Source organism: Coffea arabica, chromosome 1e (assembly GCF_036785885.1).
Source record: "Coffea arabica cultivar ET-39 chromosome 1e, Coffea Arabica ET-39 HiFi, whole genome shotgun sequence".
Lineage (NCBI taxonomy): Eukaryota > Viridiplantae > Streptophyta > Magnoliopsida > Gentianales > Rubiaceae > Coffea > Coffea arabica.
The window spans coordinates 10,469,944-10,491,008 of NC_092311.1; the positions used below are offsets into that span (position 1 = coordinate 10,469,944).

The 21,065-nt window shown below is 37.4% G+C and overlaps 1 protein-coding gene across 1 annotated transcript; it reads left to right on the top strand.

Annotated features, from left to right (window-relative positions):
- Positions 1 to 405: 405 nt before the first annotated feature.
- LOC140016103 (uncharacterized) lies at positions 406 to 6,103 on the top strand. The gene is made up of 6 exons (XM_072069282.1): positions 406 to 531; positions 2,551 to 2,748; positions 3,752 to 4,080; positions 4,170 to 4,289; positions 4,780 to 5,451; positions 5,542 to 6,103. The coding sequence occupies exons 1-6, from the start codon at positions 406 to 408 to the stop codon at positions 6,101 to 6,103; spliced, it is 2,007 nt and encodes a 668-aa protein (XP_071925383.1).
- The last annotated feature ends 14,962 nt before the right edge of the window (positions 6,104 to 21,065 follow it).

Sequence of the window (21,065 nt, forward strand, 5' to 3'; positions counted from 1 at the left end):
TTTTTGTTTTGAGTCTTCGGGAGTGTATGCAAAGTGCACTAGAGTTGGTAGAAGACCCCTTTGGGAAGCTATGGAGTTGTTGAACGGTGATATGGTGAGACCTTGGATGGCAGTGGGAGACTTTAATGTTGTCTCCTCTGCAGGGGAACAAGTGGGCGGTTCTTCTATGAACATGCGAAATGTTGATGAGTTTAATACGGCTATGTTTAATTGCGGGTTAGCTTCAGTGGAGTTTGAGGGGCAACCTTTTACTTGGACAAATGGTGTCATGTGGCAAAGATTAGATCGGGCTCTAGTCAATGCTTGATGGATGGATAGCTACCCTGTCACAAAGGTTATGCACTTGGCTCTTGGACACTCAGATCACTCGCCTCTGCTAATTAAGTGTAAGAATGACAGAGTAAGATGTTCTTCTTTTCGCTTCCTCAACTTTTGGAGTACTCATCACCAGTTCATGGGAGTGGTGGCGGAGGATGGAAAAAATCGGTCTCCGAGATAGGCATGGTTGGTTTTGTTCAGAAGCTAAAGCTGGTTTGACGGCTCTTATGCTTTTCGAATCATGATGTCTTTGGAAATATCTTCTCTAAGGTGAAAACAGCCGAGGAGAACTACAAGCTAAGGGAAGTGGAGTTTGATACCAACAAAGACGATTTGTGAAAGTTGCGGTTGAATGAAGCCTGAGTTGTTTTCTCCCGTGAACTTGTGGTGGAATGTTCTTATTGGCGCCAAATGTCGAATATCAGATGGTTGAAAGAAGGGGATGCTAACATAGCGTTCTTCCATGGGGTTGTTAGGCAAAGAAGAAATATGAATTTTATCTCTCGGGTCAAAGAGAAGGATGGCTCGTGGGTAGATTCCGTGGGGCTTATTCAAGTGTCAGCAATAGCGTTTAATTCTCAACTATTTGAATCGGAAGGTCGACCTAAAGCCCCTTAATTTAATTTTGAGGTCCCCAAGGTGACGGATGTGGATAATGCCATGCTTCTTGCACTTCCTTCGTTAACGGAGTTAAAAGAGGTGGTATTTTCGATGGACATCAATAGCATGCCTGGGCTAGATGGATTTGGAGCTGGATTTTATCAGTCATGTTGGGATATCATCAAAGTGGATCTGTTGTAGGCAATACATGATTTTTTTTTTCCTGGGAGTGGAGCAACCCAAGTACTAGTCCAGTTCCCTCCTACTTCTCCTTCCAAAAATTGATGGAGCTCATCGAAGGAAGGATTTCCGTCCAATTAGTCTATGTAATGTGTCTTCAAAAATTATCTCTAAAGTTATAGCAAATCGGATTGGTTGGTTGCTCCCTTCTCTTATTTCTCAGTGGCAAACGGGGTTTGTACCGGGTAGGGGTATTGTTGATAACGTGCTATTGGCCCAAGAGTTGATTTTGGATTTGGACAGACAACTAAGCATTCCAAATGTTATTTTCAAGCTTGACATGAAGAAGGCTTATGATCAAGTGGAATAGTCCTTTCAGAATACTATGTTGCGAATGTCCGGTTTTGGAGAACAGGTAGTTGATTTACTGTTCCGAACATTCGCGAACTCATGGTTTTTGGTCCTAATCAATGGTGAACCTTGAGGTTTCTTTAAATCCACGAGAGGGGTTAGACAAGAGGATCCCCTATTTTGAACTTTGTTTCTGTTCGTGGAGGAGTTTCTCGGCCAAGAGCTACATCAGTTGTTCTTGGGAAATGAGCTATGGTTCTATGGTTCGGCTGGGGGTAAGGTTCCCTACCTTGCTTTTGCTCACGACCCTATCATTTTCACTAGGTGTGCTGCAGGGTGTTTACAGGTTGTACTTGATTTTCTGGGGAACTGTCAGTCTTATTCGGGACAAAAAGTTAATACAAATAAAAGCTACTTTGTTTGTTCTCCTCGAGATAGGGCTGAGCATTTGACTTTGGTATCTTCTATCCTTGGTTTTTGTCAGCAGTCTTTTCTGATGTAATATTTGGGGTTCCCCCTGGTGAAGGGTTAGTTGAAATGTATAGTGTTTGACGGTCTTATTTCAAAATTTCGGCAGCCCCTCTTCCATTGGAGTTCCAAATTGCTCGACATGGGAGGCAAAATTGTCCTCATCCGACATGTGCTAAGTTCTCTCCCCATGTATCTATTGTAGGTGGTGCATCCTCCTAAGGCAGTATTAATGACTCTTGGGAGGATTTACAACTCTTTCTTGTGGGACAATAGTGCGGAGTCAAAGCGGCTTCATTGGGTTGCATGGGACTGGTTGTGTTTTCCCAAGGAAGAAGGGGGGTTGGGGTTCTGATCTTTCTCAGATGTCTCACGTGCCTTTACATGTAAATTGTGGTGGCGGCTAAGAAAGCACGAGTCGATATGGTCCAAGTTTATGCACCAAAAGTATATTAGAGGAGTTCACCCTTCGATGGTGGTTGTCCTTCGACCCTCTGTGGGGTGGAGATGTGTCCAGGAAATTCGACTCATTGCTGAAAGTTAGATTCAGTGGTTTTTAGGTAAAGGATTGGTTGATTATTGGCGTGATGCATGATGCATGATGCTTTGACCAGCCTTTGGCTAAGCTAACAGGGGTTGCTGACCCCCCATATGCTTGTGGGAGAGTTCTATGACGCTCAGGGGTGGAATGAACAGCGGCTTCGACGTTGGTTATCTCCATTTCTGATTGCCTATGTTTTCCAAATTCCATTCTCAAGACATCAGGAGGATTGCATTGTGTGGGCTCTAGCTCCCTCTGGGGAATTCTCTGTATCATCTACCTGGGAGGAGGTTCGCCAGAGGAGGAGCCTGTCATTGGTTGATAGTTTTCTGTGGAACTCTGTCACCCCACTTAAGATCTCCTTTTTCGCCTGGCGACTTGTGCGCCGGTAGCTTCCTATTGATGAGATAATCCAGATGCGTTCGATTTGGTGTCTGGATGTTACTGTTGTAGCACAGATGTAGAATCAGTTGAGCGCCTTTTTGTGGAGGGTCCGATGACTGTATAGGGTTTCTTTGCGCGTCAGTTTGGGATTTTAAACCTGAGGAGCAGAGGCGTCTCGTCGATGTTAGTAGCTTGGTTCTTGTCAAGAATCATAAGTGATGCGACGTAGTTTGGAGCATTGCGGCATCGTTTTGAAGATTGCCAGGAGAAATAAGTAGTGCGACGTAGTTTGGGTATGAGTTCATAGTCTTGCGAGAAACGGTGCCGTTGCACTGAAATTTAGTTAGGAAATCTGTTATATTTGTTTCAGTTAGTTACAAAGTTAGTTAGCATTGAGAAGTGTAAATAATGCTATAAATAGCAAAAAGGTGAAGAAAGGCGGTAGTCAGATTCATAATCAGATTTTTCAAATGAAAATATCTTCTCATTCCTCTCAATTCTCTCTCAGCTCATAAACACCCCTCCCTCTCTCTCTTTCTTCCGCAAACTATCAGGTTGAATCCTGACAAGTGGTATCAAAGCCTTCAATCCTCGGTGGAATTCGCATAACTTTCGATGGCAGATGGTACTAGACTCAAGAATTTGGATGAACAACTCAGGAAACTAGAGACTAGGGTTCAGATTCAAGTCGATTCCATGTAAGCAGAGCTACAGGAAACTTGAACGCACGTAGATACCAGAATGGAGGAGCTCGATTAGAAGATTGATGCATTAATGGCAGGAATGGAGACGAAGTTGACTTCATTTCTTCAAGCTCTCAACAGAGATAGAGTAGCTGCACCAGGCGAATCTCCTCCACAAGAAAATACTCCTTTATTGTCCAATCCACATATAAGATGAAAGGAATAGGGTGATCAGTCAGCAGCAAGCAAGGAGTGTAGGGTTACAGTTCCGAATCCTCCTAAGGTAGATCTTCCTTTCTTTGAAGGGGACAGGCCTCAGGAGTGGATCAGGAAATGTGAGAAATATTTTCTCATTCATCAACTTCCTGAGGACCAGAAATTGGAAGTAATGGAGATGTATCTGGTAGGGAAAGCAGAAATATGGTTTCAAGGAGTCAAGAGGAGCAAGGGAAGAATCTCTTGGGAAGAATTCTATGAATTATTGAAGAGGAGGTTTGGAGATCGAGAAAGAAGAGATGAGGTGGAGGAATTCATAAACTCTACCAAACCAGCATTGTCAAGGACTACCAGGAGAAATTTGAGGAACTGAGTTCCTTGATGTTAGTAAGGGATCCTCACCTCTCTGAATCTTACTTTGTTTCCAGTTTCATTAGTGGCATTAAAGAGGAAATCAGGCCTATGGTTAAGATGTTAAAGCCTAATACCTTAATTGAGGCTTTTGAGATTGCAGAATGGCAGGAACAATCACTGGCATTGAATGGAAGGTATGCCAAAAACACTAGGAACTGGGAGCCTGTGAAAAATTCAAGGTCCTCCAGTCCCTTGTTAACATCCAACACAGGGGGGGAAGGTTTCATAACCATTTGACCAAAAGAAGGTAAATTTTGAGAGCACTAACCTAGAAAGTAGAAAGATCTCTCCTCAGGAGATCTTGCACAGAAAGAACAATCATCTATGTTTTAAGTATGGAGAGAGGTTTAGTCCTGGTCATCAGTGCAAGTATAGGCATTTGAATTTGATTCTGGAAGAAGATGAGGAACCTGAATTTCTTGAGGCCATTAGGGAATAGGATGAGTATACTGGCCATCCAGGGCAATCAGTAGATGTGTCCTTGCATGCATTGACAACCTCTATCAAGAGGAAAACTCTAAATTTGCAAGGGGTGTTAAAAGGAAAAACTATATCTGTTCTGGTTGACACTGGCAGCACTAATAATTTTCTGAATTCCACATTACTAAATACCATGATCTTCAGGACAGCTAAGATGACACCACTAAGGGCCACAATTGTTGATGGGACCAACATTTCCATGGAACTGTTTTGTCCCAATGTGACATGGAGCATCCAAGGGTATAACTTTAGCTTTCCTTTGGTAATCATGGAACTAGGGACATGGGATATGATACTTGGAGTAGATTGGATGGTGCAGTACAATCCTATCACATTCGACTTCAAACAGTTACTGATCAAACTATCAGAAGAAAATGGGGAAATGGTGTTTGAAGGTGCAGCTGAGCAACCCTCAATAAAACTAATCAGAGGAAAGGCAATAAAGAAATTCATGCAACAGAAACACAGAACCTTGGCATCAATCTGTTCAGTGCCTGAGGATAGCAACTCAGATGATGTAAGTTCACTCCCTAGTGAAATCTCAGAATTATTGCACCAGTTCTCTGATGTGTTTACTGAACCTACACAATTACCACCTGAAAGAGCACATGACCACACCATACCCTTGAAACCAGGGGCTCAACCTTTTAAACTCAAACCCTATAGGTATCCATACTCCCAAAAAACAGAAATTGAAAACCAAGTGTCCAACATGCTTCAAACTGGGATCATTAAGCCTAGTACTAGCCCATTTTCTTCTCCTGTCTTGCTAGTCAAAAAGAAAGAAGGTACTTGGCGCTTCTGTGTAGATTACAGGTACTGAAATGACCTCACCATCAAGGATAGGTATCCTATTCCCAATATTGAAGAGCTCTTAGATGAACTATTTGGCTCTAAGTTCTTCAGCAAGATTGACCTCAGATCTGGTTATCACCAAATCAGACTCAAGGCTTGTGACATCCATAAAACAGCATTTCAAACTCACCAAGGCCATTATGAATTCCTAGTTATGCTTTTTGGCCTCACTAATACCCCTGCCTCTTTCCAATCCCTCATGAATGAGATCTTCCAGCCTTACCTCAGAAAATTTATACTTGTCTTCTTTGATGACATACTCATCTACAGTCCAGACCTCCAATCCCATGTAAACCACCTGAGAACAGTGCTGGAAATTTTGAGATCTCACCAGTTGTATGCAAAGATGTCTAAGTGCATGTTTGCTCAACTGAGAGTGGAGTACTTGGGCCATATCATATCCTACAATGGGATTGAAATGGATGCTACTAAGGTTGAATACATAAGAGCTTGGCAAGCGCTTGAAACTGTTAAGGCTTTGAGGGGATTTTTAGGCCTTACAGGTTATTACAGGAGGTTTGTGCAAGGTTATGGGCAAATCTGCAAGTCTTTGACTGAATTGTTGAGGAATGACTCTTTTGGCTGGAATGAATCAGCAGCCACAGCCTTCTAGAGTATGAAGGACATCATGAGTACCACTCCTGTGCTAAGAATGCCAGATTTTTCTAAGCCTTTTGTAGTGGAGACCGATGCTTGTAGTTAAGGCATAGGTGTTGTGTTAATGCAAGAAGGGCAACCCATAGCTTACCTCTGCAAAGCCTTAAGTCCTAAGAACTTGGGACTATCTATATATGAAAAGGAGTTGTTAGCTTTGGTGATGGTAGTGACAAAGTGGAAACACTACCTGCTGGGATACCATTTCATCATAAGAACTGATCACCAAAGTTTGAGGATTTTGTTGGAGCAAAGGCTGAATACACCAATGCACCATAAGTGCTTAACAAAGCTCTTAGGCTCCAATACAAGAAAGGAGCTGAGAACAAAGCTGCTGATGCCTTGTCCAGGAAGGGATTTTAGGAGGAGGATTCTGCAGGAAGAGCCTGTGTCAGTGAGGATTCCGCAAGGGTAGTATGTGCCATTTCTTGCATAAAGCCCCAATGGTTGGTAGATGTATTTGAGAGTTATGAGGGTGACTCATCATGCCAAGAGAAGATTGCTCAATTGCTGATAGATCCTACTTCTGTTGTTGACTATAAGTATGCAGATGGGATTTTAAGCGTAAAGGGGAAGATTTATGTTGGAGATCATGGTAATCTGAGGAACCAAATCATTCAACATTTACATTCTTCTGCAGTAGAAGCCCATTCTAGTTAGTTGGGGTGCCTGAAGAGACTAGGTACAGTCTTCTACTGGCCTAGGATGAAGAAGGATGTAGTTGAATTTGTCAAACAGTGTGATGTCTGCCAGAGGAACAAGCATGAGAATGTTCCTTATCCTGGCTTATTACAACCTCTGCCAGTGCCCAACCAAGCATGGTCACAAATCAGTATGGATTTCATTGAGAGTTTACCAAATTCTGAAGGTTCTAACACTATACTAGTGTTTATGGACAGGTTCACAAATTCTCCCATTTCATCCCCCTCAAACATCCTTTCTCAGCAGTGGAAATTGCCAAGCTATTCTTAACACATGTTTTCAAACTCTATGGGTTACCAGATGTGATAGTCTCAGATAGGGACAAGCTCTTCACCAGTCTTTTTTTGCAAGAGCTATTTAGACTGGTTGGAACTCGCTTAAATCTTAGATTAGCCTATCATCCACAAACAGATAGTCAAAGTGAACGTGTTAATCAGTGTGTGGAGACATACTTAAGGTACATGAGTAGTGATATACCTCAGAAGTGGAAGTCATGGTTTCCTATGGCTGAGTGGTGGTATAACACTAACTACCACACCAGCCTTAAAATGACCCCATTTGAGGCCCTCTATGGTTACGAACCTAACTAGCTACCTCTGGGGTGCATTTCTGATACAATTGTTCTTGCAGCCAGTGATCTTGTTCGTGATAGGCAGACTGTATTGCAAATTCTTCGCCAGAATCTGACTCAAGCGCAGCAGCGAATGAAATTTTTTATAGATAAGAAGAGGAGTGAAAGAGCTTTGGAAGTTGCTGACATGGTTTATTTGAAGCTTCAATCTTACCGCCAGCAGTCTGTGGAAGTAAGGCGTTCCTCGAAGCTTGCCTCTAAGTATTATGGTCCTTTTCCTGTCCTTGCTCGTGTGGGAGAAATAGCTTAAAGCTTGGGGTTGTCTCAGGGTTCCAGAATTCACCTGTGTTCCACATTTCTATGTTGAAGAAGAAGTTGGGAGGTTCTCAAGTAGTCATGCCTGCATTGCCATTAATTGGTCCTGATGATGAGATTCAGGTTGCTCCTGAAATGGTACTCAAGAGGAGGGCCATACTGTGAAACCACCAACCAGTGTCACAAGTCTTGATCAAATGGGTCAATCTGAGATTCGAAGAAGCCACTTGGGAGGACATGGATTTCATCAAACACTAGTTTCCAGAATTCCATCCTTGAGGACAAGAATGCTCTGAAGGCGAGGGTATTGTTAGGAATCATAAGTGATGCAACGTAGTTTGGAGCATTGCGGCGTCGTTTTGAAAATTGCCAGGAGAAATAAGTAGCGTGACGTAGTTTTGGGTATGAGTTCATATTCTTACAAGAAACGGTGACGTTACACTGAAAGTTAGTTAGGAAATCTGTTATATTTGTTTCAGTTAGTTACAAAGTCGATTAGCACCGATGAAGTGTAAATAATGCTATAAATAGCAAAAGGGTGAAGAAAGGCGGTAGTCAGATTCATAATCAGATTTTCAAATGAAAATATCTTCTCATTCCTCTCAACTCTCTCTCAGCTCATAAACACCTCTCTCTCTCTTTCTTTCTTCCACAAAGGATCAGGATGAATCCTGACAATTCTCTTCACTTAGATCTGTCCCTTCGGGTTATGTTCGGGTAAGGGCTCCCTTACTCATTCTTTGGTTTATTTGGAAAGCGAGGAATCAAGCTAGATTTTGGGGGAATTGTTTTCGGCTTCCACGGTCATTGAACAAGTTGATTGGTGCATTAAGCAGTTGGGAGCGGCTGGGCTATTTCAGGAGAAGCACTTCATAAGAGATCGGGATCACCCATGGAGCGTGTTAGCTACAACGGGTCGTGGCAGGCATCGGTTGTGGTCTATTGCTTGGGCGCCACCTCCTTTTAACGCGGTGAAGTTAAATACGGATGCGAGCGTTTCTCCATCTAGGGCGTATGGCGGTGGAATTATACGGAATCATGATGGTCAGTTAGTTTTTGTTTCTACAAGGAGTTTGGGGAAGTTAACGTGCTTTTGGCAAAGGCTTTGGCTTTATGGTGGGGTCTACGATTTTGTCAATAGCAGGGGTTCAGGAATTTCACAATGGAGGGGGACCTGCTATCGTTGGTTTCACTAGTTAATTCAGATAAGTTGGATAGCTGGCCTTTATGTAATACTTTGTGAGCAATTCGTTTTTTGGTATAGGAATTGGAGATAGCATTGGTGCATGCTTTTCGTGAAGCTAACTCGGCCGCGGACTCGCTCGCTACGGCTCAATTAGGGTCGGACAAGATCTTTGCTTCGTTTTCTTCTCTTCCAAGTAAAACTAAGGCAGCGTTGAATCTTGATGCTCTTTCCTTTCCTTTTATTAGGGGTTGTTAGTTTGTCAGGTGCTTTCCTTTAGCTTTCCATAACTGTTTTCATTATTATGGAATCAATTGAGGAGTGGTGCCCTCCCCCACCTTGGGGTTAGCCGATAAAAAAAAATCCTTCATTTGTTAGTTTATATTTGATCTAACTTTTGGGATTTGATAATATAATAACTGTCATTGGTTAATGTCATTGATAGTACATACACAAACAAAAGTAAAATAAAGGGGAAGAAAATGTTAATTTTAAATGCATGGATTTTCATGCAATAAAGATTTTCTAATTAACGCCCACATATTTTGGATTATTACTTAGGGTAAAAAACAAAAAAACCCCCTGTGGTAAACCTAATACACAGAAAAGTCTCCCATGGTTTCAAAATATACAACACGACCCCTTATGTTTTGAACTAAATTTTAAAGGTGACAGAATCCGTTAAACTTAACGGAAATGGACGAAATGACCAAAATGTCCTGACATAATTAAGCAAAAGACAGTTCAAAAAAATCATTTGTTTTATTCTCTAAATAGAGAAAATTGAGCGTTAAGGGGTAGAATAGGTATATTTGATAAAAATTAGGTATAAATTTTTTTTTAGGTTCCAATAAGTCATTTCTGTTAAGCTTAACGGATTCCATTACCTTTACAATTTAGTTCAAAGCATGAGGTGTCGTATTGTATATTTTGAAACCATAGGGGGCTTTTCTGTATATTAGGCTTACCACAGGAGGTTTTTTTTGTTTTTTACCCTATTACTTACCTTATGCAGCAAAATGTTATCACCTTTGTAATAATTCTAGGGTCTTCTAGAATTAAAATATAGGAAGATAATTGGGCCAAGTTTTAAATGTGGTTTTGGTGAGAATATATAAATTTACCACTATTGACATAGGGACCCTTTTACCTGATATTTAGTTTGCTATATTTGAGTGTAATTGCTCAATAAAATTCTTGACACTTTAAGAAGAATAGTGTGGTCAAGTGATCTAAACAATACTCATAAAAATATGGTCAAGTGCATTGTGATTTTTTTTTCTAAATCTCTTTAAAATGGAACATGATATATATAGCCATATCTATCTTCAGCATGCCCAACACTTTTGTTCCAAAATTTTTTTTCATGAGATTTAGATTTAAAGAAGAAGTACATTGTGTTTGGAATTATCCAGTTGAAAATATCACATTTTTAAGAGAAACTTAGACCTTGTGTCATATACGGTATGTTTCTGTAATTAATTTTTTAAAAGGCTTTTTTGGTGTTACATTTTTTTTTCACTATGGCGTTTGAGATTACTCTCAAGGTCTATGACAGCAAATTTAGTTTTGTCCATATTCTATGTTTTTCAATTGGCTAGCTGAAATTTAAGTTTTATATAGTTGAGAGTTTTATATAGTTGAGAATATTATTCCAAGAACTTTGATGTAAAATATCTTGCGAGCTAGCATCTTTTGATATATTAAAAATAAAGAATAGTTGGGACTCATGTTTTACATTGATTATACACTTTAAAGTCAAATGTGAAACTACATGTCAATTTATCTCAAATGGCTAAAGATAATGGGGGTTAAAAAGTAATACAGTGAAAGTGATCTATAAGAATTTCATGTGGAATTTGATACAGTTTGTAACGAGTGATCTTTGTATTAGTTTTTTGTATAAAACCTGATATTACCTACATAGTAATTATGTGGATGGATAAATTTGGTAAATATTGGTTTATGTTTCGTGTATTTGCTAATGAATTAATAAGGTTTTAAGAAACTAAAGATTGCTTGTTTTCTTTGAGTACTCAGAAATCTTATAGACAATTAAGTTAATAAATACCCTCTAGAATGGAGGTTTTATCTGTCTTAACTTAATGCTCAAAGGGCTCACCTTCAGCAAGTTTGTTCTAAGGGCTTATGTTTTTTTTTTCATCTCTGGATCAAGTTTGATGTCCACTACTGTTTTCACAATAACGAGCACTAAATTTTGAATTACCTGACATGGATGTTTACAATTTTTATAGTTCTTTTAAGTAAAATAAGGGAAGATAAGTGTATTGTAGTTTATGAATTCATTATAATGATTAAATATTCAGTAATTATAGTCTAAGTTACTTACATTGTATTAGTCTGCCAATTATGTCAAATGTGCGGTGTGTTTTATAGGGTTGTACATTCAATAGGAGTTATAAATAACTCATAACTCTCATGTACATAGTTTACAATTATTTAAGTTGATAAAGGTTTCATTCCCTGATTTATGCAATTATGAATATGATTTACTCATATATGTGCACATTTGAGGATTATACTGCATATATGAGCTCATATAAATATTCAATAAAAGCTGTACAATGATTGCTTTATATGTGAAACGGTTTCGGGTTTAAAGCAGTTATGTGGACGAAAGTCCTACACATGCTTCCTTTGTGAAGTGGCTTCGGTTTAAGACTATAAAGTGGATTGAATGTGTTTTGACTTGATTATATTACTCTTGGATCATGTTAGTCATACCACACTCATTTTATCACACTTTGGAATTTGTGTTAATGAAGTGTTAATATTTGTAATTATGAAAGCCCTACATTAATAAGTGATGTAAAGACGTCTATAGTTCAATACAAGTAATCTAATTGGATAAAATTCTAGACTAAGATATTTTCTTACCGTGGCCACTAAAGTTATGTTTAACCTTTAAAACTATTTTGAAATTAACGTTTAAAATGCTTTCAAACTCAAGTTTAAAATAATCAGTATTGCATAAGTTGGAGAATGTTAGAATTATTTTCTAATTTGGGCTTCTACTGATGTTATTTATTTTCTTAAAAATTGATTAAATAAATACCAGTAAAACCCACTACCGTATGATCCACTATAGGTGGAGTTTAGATCCGTCTAAGTCATCTATTTGGCATGATATGCAAGGTGTAGGGCATGTTATTTAAATTAGGGTTAACTTAATGAGAGATCCCACTACAGTTATAAAAGATTAGGTCCCTCTCTCCCATTGATAACACTAGTATTGTATTGCTGGGGTGGCTTGTCCCATTGATAGCCACCATACAGAATTTAGGAAGAGAGAGAGAGCCACATATGTCAAGCATGCGAATCACAATGTGTCGATCAAGATTGTCACTCTTCAGAGAATAGTACACATTTATATTACAATTGTATTGAAGTATCTGATATTGGAATTCTAAAAAGTCTTACAAGCTGTTAAAAAAAAGGTACAAATCCCTTATATCAGTTGTTATACATGCACCTTTTTTTAACTTTCTTTTGGTACTTGAATTTCCGTACTACTGTTTTCACTAGGAAGTTTAGCAACATGATTGCTATTTTTTATGATTTAATTTGTTTTTCTTTGATTATTACTTTTCATCTTGCCATAATTTTTCCTTCATTCAAATTTAAAACAATTCGCTGTTACTCTTGTCATGACGTTTAAAGTACTATTTTGTGATGCTTGTATTATGGCCTCAAACAAATTTTTGGGAGTTAATATAAGTAATGGGCGTTTGATTTTGGTCCACATACAATGGAGACTGCAATTAGAATCCTATTTTGGACAGATAGATGGAAAAGTCTGTTATTTGAATCTGCAAGAAGGGACGATATTGAACCACCAGCTTTGGACTGGTGGCCACCTACCAGCCATTTAAGGTAAGGGTTCAAACCTTTCCTCCTAATAAAATGTCACATTAAGTGGCTTCTTAAAAGAAAAAAAAATTCAGACGGGTGCGTAATGCATTCGTCTAGTCTGGTGATGGTTTAGTCTCCACCAATCCTCCTAAATTCAGTTGGGTCTCTCCCTTAGATTAGAATAATGTAGAATTGACGATTGACAAAAAAAAAAAAACGACGATATTGTTTTTGGATTCTAGTTCAATAAGAACATTTGCGTGGTTGAAGCTTGAAAGCTGCCATCTTTCTTTATTCAGCCTTTAGTTTTGTTTATTTATATACAGAGAGATATCTTTATCCTTGCAAAAGTGGGAATCATAACATCACTGGTACACACTCACCCCCACTCCCTTGCACAGCGTAAACTCTGGCTTTTATTTAATCAATGCATATCACTTTCTACCAAATAAAGAAATACGTGCACATCGCCTTCTAGAACGTGCATCTTTAGTTTGTATATATTCATGGACCAACTAGTGATCCTTTGACCATGACTTGTGCAACATGATTGGGGTGGTACATTCTAGAACGTGCATCTTTTGTTTTAAAGATCTTTTGTAAAGTGCTCTTTCCGTTTCAATGTTTTAGTTTTCATTTTGATTTGTCTCAAAATTATTATCACTTGCCAAATTTACAGTAAAACTTTCACACATTTCCATTCCAATGCCCCAAATTTGTACTTTTCAAGTACAAACATTGCGGGTGTACAGGCTTCCATTTAAATTGATGGTGGTTCAGTCTCCTCTGAATTCTCTTTTTGATCCCTTTGGGTCCTCCGTCTCCTTAATATAGAATAGGAATAGGTGTGGAATAGAATTTATCGTGTTTGAAAAAAAATGTATACAAACATTGCATTTGATAATGTTGTGACACCCACGTGAAATGCAAACAATAACCGTGCATGAAACTTTCCAATTTCGAGTCATTTCATTCTTTTTTATCCCGCATATCTTATTACACCTTGTGGCCTTTTCATCATTCAAACATGTGTGATACATTGAAAGTCAAGTGGAGTATTATGGATCGAAATCATTTAAATGCCTTGCACTGTTGATAATAATTGCGAGTCCCCAAATATGGGAGGGAGTAAAAATGGAACCGAAACTGGCATTGAAGCGACAAGGGAAAACCAAACAATCTTCCCTGAAGAAACCGAGAAAAACAAGCGTAATATCAAGACCAAAATAAATCTCAATATTATTCCATTGATTGCTCTAGTATAAAAGTATTTATAAAGGAAATAAATCCTAACAAGAGTAACAAAGAAACTACAATAAAATACAGAAATAAAATAAAATAAAATACTAAATATCAAGAATGATAGAAAATTGTAAAAGCCCTTTGTTACAATATATGAAATCATTAAAAGTCCTCGTCTAACATTATACGATCCACAGTATTAAGGGATAATTTTAGAAACCTCCCTTGAAAATTTTCATAATGACATTTAGCACCTTTGTGGTTAACAAAATTCAAACAAGGTAATTCGAAAATGTATTCACAAAAAACGTAAAAACTTTTTAGGGAAAAATACATTTCAAACAAGGACCTCAAAGTACCTAGCTTGAGTTGTTTTTTTTTTTTTTTGTAATATGTCAGTGCCTTTGGCAAAAAAAACAAAAGAGATAATATTTTGATTCAAATAAGACCCTTATGTTATTTTATTTATGAAACTCATAATAACACTGAAAATTGGAATGATTTGCACCTCTGAAATTTTGAAAATCTCACTTACTTTTGTTGTCAATTTCACAAGATCAAATGTCTCCATCAAAGGTCATCGGATGTCTCGCTCACTTGCTTTTTGGCCCTTAACCAGAATTCTTGCCAACATTTTTTGGTGATTTTCGTAAAAAGGTTCATCCAACTTTTTTAATGACAATATCATCCTTAGCAACACATGTTGGATTTGAGCCAAAATAATTATATAAATAACAATAATTTCTCTAATAAAATATAACAAAGAAATTAACAAAAATCTCATACCTCAATATTGCATTAATAAATCCAAATAATTTGTACCATCAATAGTTAATTTGATATGGGTTGAAACATAGACTAGGTTTTAAAATTGTTGGAGGAGAGTACGCGAATAACTTCTAATTTTCAATCTAATCATCTTGAATTTGACAGCTACTAAAAAGTCTAGTAGGATTGAGGTGCGTAGAATGCTCTCTTTAAAACGATACGCACCCCTATGGTATTCTTTAACCAATGCAGAAAGTTTGGCGCGCCGCCTCCAGGATACAATAGTCCAATTCTATAGTTGTTGCTTCCCTTTGATCTGCACAACAAAGAGAAGTAGAAGCTTCTCAATATCTTACTTTGTCTAAAGAAAATTAGAATAAGAAAATTAGAATCAGGGAGAAACAAATGAGTGTAGGGAAAAATAGTATTTAGAATAGTCTTTTTGTTGAGAGATGTGTGTTAAAAAATTCTCAAAAGAACTTTGATGAGCATGGGATATAAATATAACAATAAAGTCATTCCACAGTCAAATTTTACATTTATAACATCTTAAATTCCCCACACGCAATTTTTCTACAAGTATACAGGTCGTGAGCGAGTATAGGGTATTAAAAGTCGATCCCACAGAGAAGATTTTCAATTACCAGTGGTTTTTTTAACTCCTTTATTATCTAGACTACCATAAACATAAAAGTAATGAAAATAACACTAGAAAACTCCTACAGGTATAGAATTTTTTACTATTCTTGCAAATGACATTACCGGTTATGTAAATGCTATTATCTTGACTAGTTATAGCATAATTTCCTAATGTATGTGAAACCTACTCTCGTAGTGAATCAATTATATTTATAACTAAGCCATGCCAACTCTCGTGGCTATGAATTAACTACAAGCTTATTTCTTCTATGAAATTACATGAAACAAGTCACTAAACCCACATAGGTGCACCTCTACTCTCGTGAGTATACTCTCTAGTTTTATCACTTCCTTGAACAAATATTAAATTCCAATTCTCATTGCAAACTTAACACCTTAAGATTATCATAATTAATGGCCGGTTAATCATGATTAGATAAGCAAAAGTGATAAATAACTTGCTCAAAATAACATCATCAAATAACCAAGTAAATATCACAAACAAGATATAGAAAATTAATCCATAACTCTAGGTATAAATTTTAACTAAACATGAAAAACAAGATCCAAACTTGTTTTATAACTAAATATGAAATCAAATACAAAAGAGAATGTGGCAGGAGAGAAGTCATCCTTGTCACATGAGTTTCAACCTCTCCATCTTTGCTCCTCAATGTTCATCCAAATCTAAGTACAAATATAAGATGGATAAATTATATTACCTATACTATACTACTTTAACTAATGAACTAAGGAAATTCTAATAAAAACTACATTTTTGTGGAGTTTCTCTACCTTCCAAAGTTATGAAAATGGTCTCCAAAGGCTGCTATTTATAGACGATTCAAGAGCCAAATGAGTTGTTTCTAATTGGCATTTTTGACTCTTGAAACTCCCATGAGTTGTTTCTCCAATTTTTCACACTCTTCTTGGTCAGATACAACTGAAATTCTGAGTTGTAGATGAGCTGGAAAGATTGTGTGAACAAAGAACAAGTTGTAGAGTAAGTTGCAGTAGAAAACGTGTGACGACTTGAAAATTTGCTTATATTTTCTTATAATTCTCTGTTATTTTGAATAAGTTAATTTATAATTCCTTTTAGTACTAAAATTACTCCCTTAATAGTTGTAATAAATAATAGAATCGAGAGTTTCACTTTTACTTTTATAGTTAGGGTAAATTAGGGTTTTTACGCATTTTGGTAGTGTGATCATTTGGTGAGGTGTGTGTGCTAAATTTGGTGGATAAGAGTGAGTATTAGATACGAGAAAGTGTGTGACTAGAAGTGCTAATAATAAGTTAGTGAATCATAAGTTAAAACACAATTACAAGAGAGTTAAGGAAAATAGGCTTGAACCGACGTACACCATTTGTTACCGATTGAGTACACCACTTGACCACTACTCTCTAACCCTAATCTTCTTGTTTTTATTTCATCTAATCAACCCTAAATTAACCCCTAATGCAGCCAAAATTTTTGACCAAAGAAAAGGTGAGAAAAGAAAAAAAAAGAAAGAATCTTGATTGCCAAGTGTTGGCAATCAAAGAGGTGTTGGCAATCAAAGAGATGTTTGACCAAGACAATTCTTTCCTTCTTATCTTTCATTTTTGCTAAATTTTTCCCATTATTTCTTCATGTTGGCCGAGAGTAAGGAGAGAAAAAAAGAGAGAAGAAAACTTTCATTCCAATCTTGATTTTGCCTTGTTTGAGTTGGGATCACAAAAACTAAACCGATTAAACTTGCACCAAGGGAGTTAGGAAGCTTGGAGTGGAGAGTTTCTTGGAAGAAATAGTTTGGTTCTTCACTTCTCAAGAAGTTTGGAAGGTATAAGTTCATCAACTTCCTTTCTCTTCCTTATTCTTGCCAAATATGATATAGATGCCTTGAATCTTGGAATATTATGGATGATATTTTAGTTTTGGTGTAGATTAGTGGATTTCAGCTAGGGTTTTGCCATTTTTAACCTTGATTTATATTGTTCAACTATAGTATGTTGGTATGGAACTTGGATATGGAATTGTGACGTGATTAGTAGCATGATTGTGACGTTTTAGCTTTAAAAAAGGAAATTCCAGCTTTGTTAAGAAATTTCCAGCTTTAGTATTGGATGATTATTTGCTAGAAATGAGTTACAATTGGATGGTTTATGGCCTAGATTAAGAACTATCTTTATATTCTTACTTGTAGCGTTGGTTTGGGGCTGATTTGGAAAGAAAATGAAGTCTTAAATGGCTGAAAAAATTTGTAAACACAAGGGAAACGCTGCCTGATTTTTTTTTCGTGTGATAAGTAAGTGAAATGGAAATAGGATGTGACTTGGGTTTGATTTGGGACTTAGTTATGTAGGGATGCTTAAGTTGACCTTGTGGGCTGTGACACCCGAAAGAAGAAAAGAAATTTCTGTGAACAGTGAGAATCTGGCCAGATTGACAGGGGTTTTGGAAAAAAAATTGATTTCATCACTGCCATGAATCCGGTCAGCAATCCGGCCAGATCTTGGCTGGATTGTGACGAGGCACCTTTGGCAGCCAAGTTTGACCGGCTGTTTTCCTTCATTCTTATCTTGTTTCTTGGCTAAACTTTGCCTTCATTTTGCTTCTTCTTGGCCGGCTACTTTGAGAGAGAAAACAAGGGAGGAAACTTCATTTTCTACTTCAATTCCTTGTTCCAATCTTGAGTTTTAACCGCTAGTTTTGTAATCTATTCCATACAAGTGCTCACTAAGGAGGTTTAAAACTATTGGTGGAGTTGTTTTGGAAGAGGAAGCACTGAGCTACCAATTTTCTTGAGATTTGATGGTATCTTACTAAGAACTTCCTATCTACTTCAATTGATTGTTAATTGGTGGTTTGTAGATGTTAAATATGCTATTTTGTGGATGATTTCATGGTTTAGGGTAAAGCTTAACCAATTTTGGATTTATTGGTGATTTTCCTGTTTTTATATGGTAAATTATGGTTGGCCATAGAATAATAGTCTTGTATTAGGTAAGATGGAGCTTTTATGTGCTAATTATGGTTTGTTGTGGAATTCCAGCTTATAGAGCAAAATTTCAGTATTAGGGTTTCTAATTTGGGCCTTAATTGTGTTTAATTGTGGAGCAATCAAATGGTTATATGTGAAGGGTGTTGTGACCCTAAAAAAGTGTATTTATGTGACGCCCCGAGGCAGAAGAAAAGGGAAAAATTTCTGGTGAATAGTGTTTTGTGGAGAATCCGGCCAGAAGCCGTGCAAATTCTTTATATTTTTCTTAAAAAAATTCCCTTTTCTTTGACAAATACCACTTTATAATGGCCCTACTACTCAACCACCCTAGAAAAGTGCAAAAAGTTATAGGAAATTAGGGTTTTCCTATTCGTTTTCAATTCAAGGTGAAATAAGAATTTTTCGTGTATCCGCAGCGTAATTATCCGGTACAGAGTACGGATCAAATTTGGTGCTTAAGAGTGACTTTTAAGTGAGAAATAATATGTGATTAGAAGTAATGAATAAAAGTTAGTGAAAAGAAATTAAAAACCCTAGTACGGGTAATTTAAGGAAAAACGGCGCGAACCGACGTGTACCGTGTACTACCGATTTAACCACCACCTGATCACCACTTTCTTACCCTACAAGCTCATTACTAATTGAGCAAAATATCCCCCCCCCCTCATGGTCATCTCTTGGCCGAAAATTGGGACAAAAAAATGCAAGGAAAGAAAAGAAAATTTTGTGGTGAAAATTGAGCCAAGTGTTGGCCCAACTTGTGGTTACAATTAGTCCTAATCCTCTTACCTTCTTTTAAGACAAACTAAGCTCTTTCTCCCTCATTTTTTCTTGCTTAGGGCCGAGACAAGAGAGAGAGAGAAGAAGAGCAAGAGAAACAAATTTCCTTCTTGATTTGCTTCAACCAAGTGAGAAAATCCAATTCTAAACCGATAAAAGTGTGGGTTGTGAGTTGGGAAGCTTGAGGAACTAAGAAATTTCAAAGGGGGTAAAGTATCACTCTTCCAAGCCTTGTCTTTGAGGTATAAAAATCTGATCATGATCCTTGTTCCTTTAAATTTTGGTTTAAGATGTTATTTAGATCGTGTTTTAGCTTGATTACAAGATATGCAAGTTGTTGTGATGAATTTTGGATGATTTAAGCAAGTTAGGGTTTGATTAATTTCTGCCTATACTTGATGTATGATTGATATATGTTGTATCCAAGGTTATATAGGGGGTTTCGGTAGCAAGTGTAGCAAGAAATTAAGAAAACTATCATTGAAACCAAAAGATTTCAGATTTCTGGAAATTTTCACCCAATTCTGCCCGTTTTTGTTGTACCATGTTAGAGGCCGAATTGGGCTTGGAATAAAACATGAAAGTTGTAGATAATGGTATTTTATAGGTGCCTACAAAATTTCAGCTCAATCGGAGCAACGTAGCCCGTAAAAAGACCAAAATACCCTCACTGTTTTAAGGTTTTTCCCAGTAGTCCGTTTGGTCAGCTTATCCAGTTTATCATGTTTATTCACTAGGATCCGTACAGATATAGCTTTTTACCAAAACATGAAATTTTTAGTATTCTGACTTAGCTTTTAAACGCCTCCAAGAACACCCTAATCGAACCTTGGTAACCTGAGATATGACCATTCCAGTGCAGTGCGGTTAAATAGCCGACTAGTTGGATTTTGGTTCTGTAAATTGAGGATTTGACTAGGTTGCATTGGAAACTAGACTAAGTGATCTTCATGAAAGTTGTAGTCCTGTGTCTTAGCTTCGAAATTCTATAAGTTGCACCTCAATCCGATAAGCGTAGCTTTGAATGTGTTATTTCCGCAACCACACGTCAAATCTGTCTTTTGCTAGGTTACATTTCCGCACTTGTTATCACTTTGATTTTGTTCTTATAATTGTTATGAGCCTATGGAATGGCTATATACTTGAATCTATGATATGTATGACTTTGGGATTGACTGAGAGAAAAATAATGAAGCCTAAATGGCTGGAAAATTAGGTAAACACAAGGGGCATGCTGCCAAATTTTCACGAGAAAGATAAACTAGCCTTTGGAGTTCTAGTTCTATATTTGGCAAATTTGACTTGGATACATTGAAAACTAGGTTGAGGTGTCTTCATGAAAGTTGTAACTCTTTGTCAAAGCTTCGAGACACTACCTAGTACATTTTGATCTGATAACCACAGCTCCAGTTATGGGCAAAATCGTGTAACCCGTTTTGTACCATTTTCATTTCCGCGCACGCCCGATGCATTCCTTTACTGTTTTTCCGCTTTGATCGTTTTAGTCCTTATTTCCATTTGTGATCTAGGGCTTGGACTTGAGCAAGACAATAATAAATGATGAATGAGGTTCGTGAGTCGTGGTTGGTGAGTGATCCCTCAACTATTTCCAAAGTTACTTTTGAATTAATTCTTGCATTTATTACTCCATTGCATATCATTTGGGTTTGGGTGTGTGCCATGACATAATTTGGCTCCAATGAGTTCCTGAAAAGTCTTGTGCTTAGAACCAATGTCTCCACTATTGATTACACATTCTTTGGAGCACGATGGCTCCTTACTTCTGTTTCACGGTTACCTGATCCAAACGAGCGTTGGATATTTAAGTACAAGAACTTCACTGGCTCACATGAGCAATAAA

Coding starts and splice junctions, on each gene's coding strand:
- LOC140016103 (XM_072069282.1), top strand. CDS start 406: ATGTTCTTCTTTTCGCTTCCTCAACTTTTGGAGTACTCATCACCAGTT. Junction 2,749..3,751: donor TATCATCTACCTGGGAGGAG/GTTCGCCAGAGG, acceptor TGAAAGGAATAG/GGTGATCAGTCAGCAGCAAG. Junction 5,452..5,541: donor CGCTTCTGTGTAGATTACAG/GTACTGAAATGA, acceptor TAAGTTCTTCAG/CAAGATTGACCTCAGATCTG.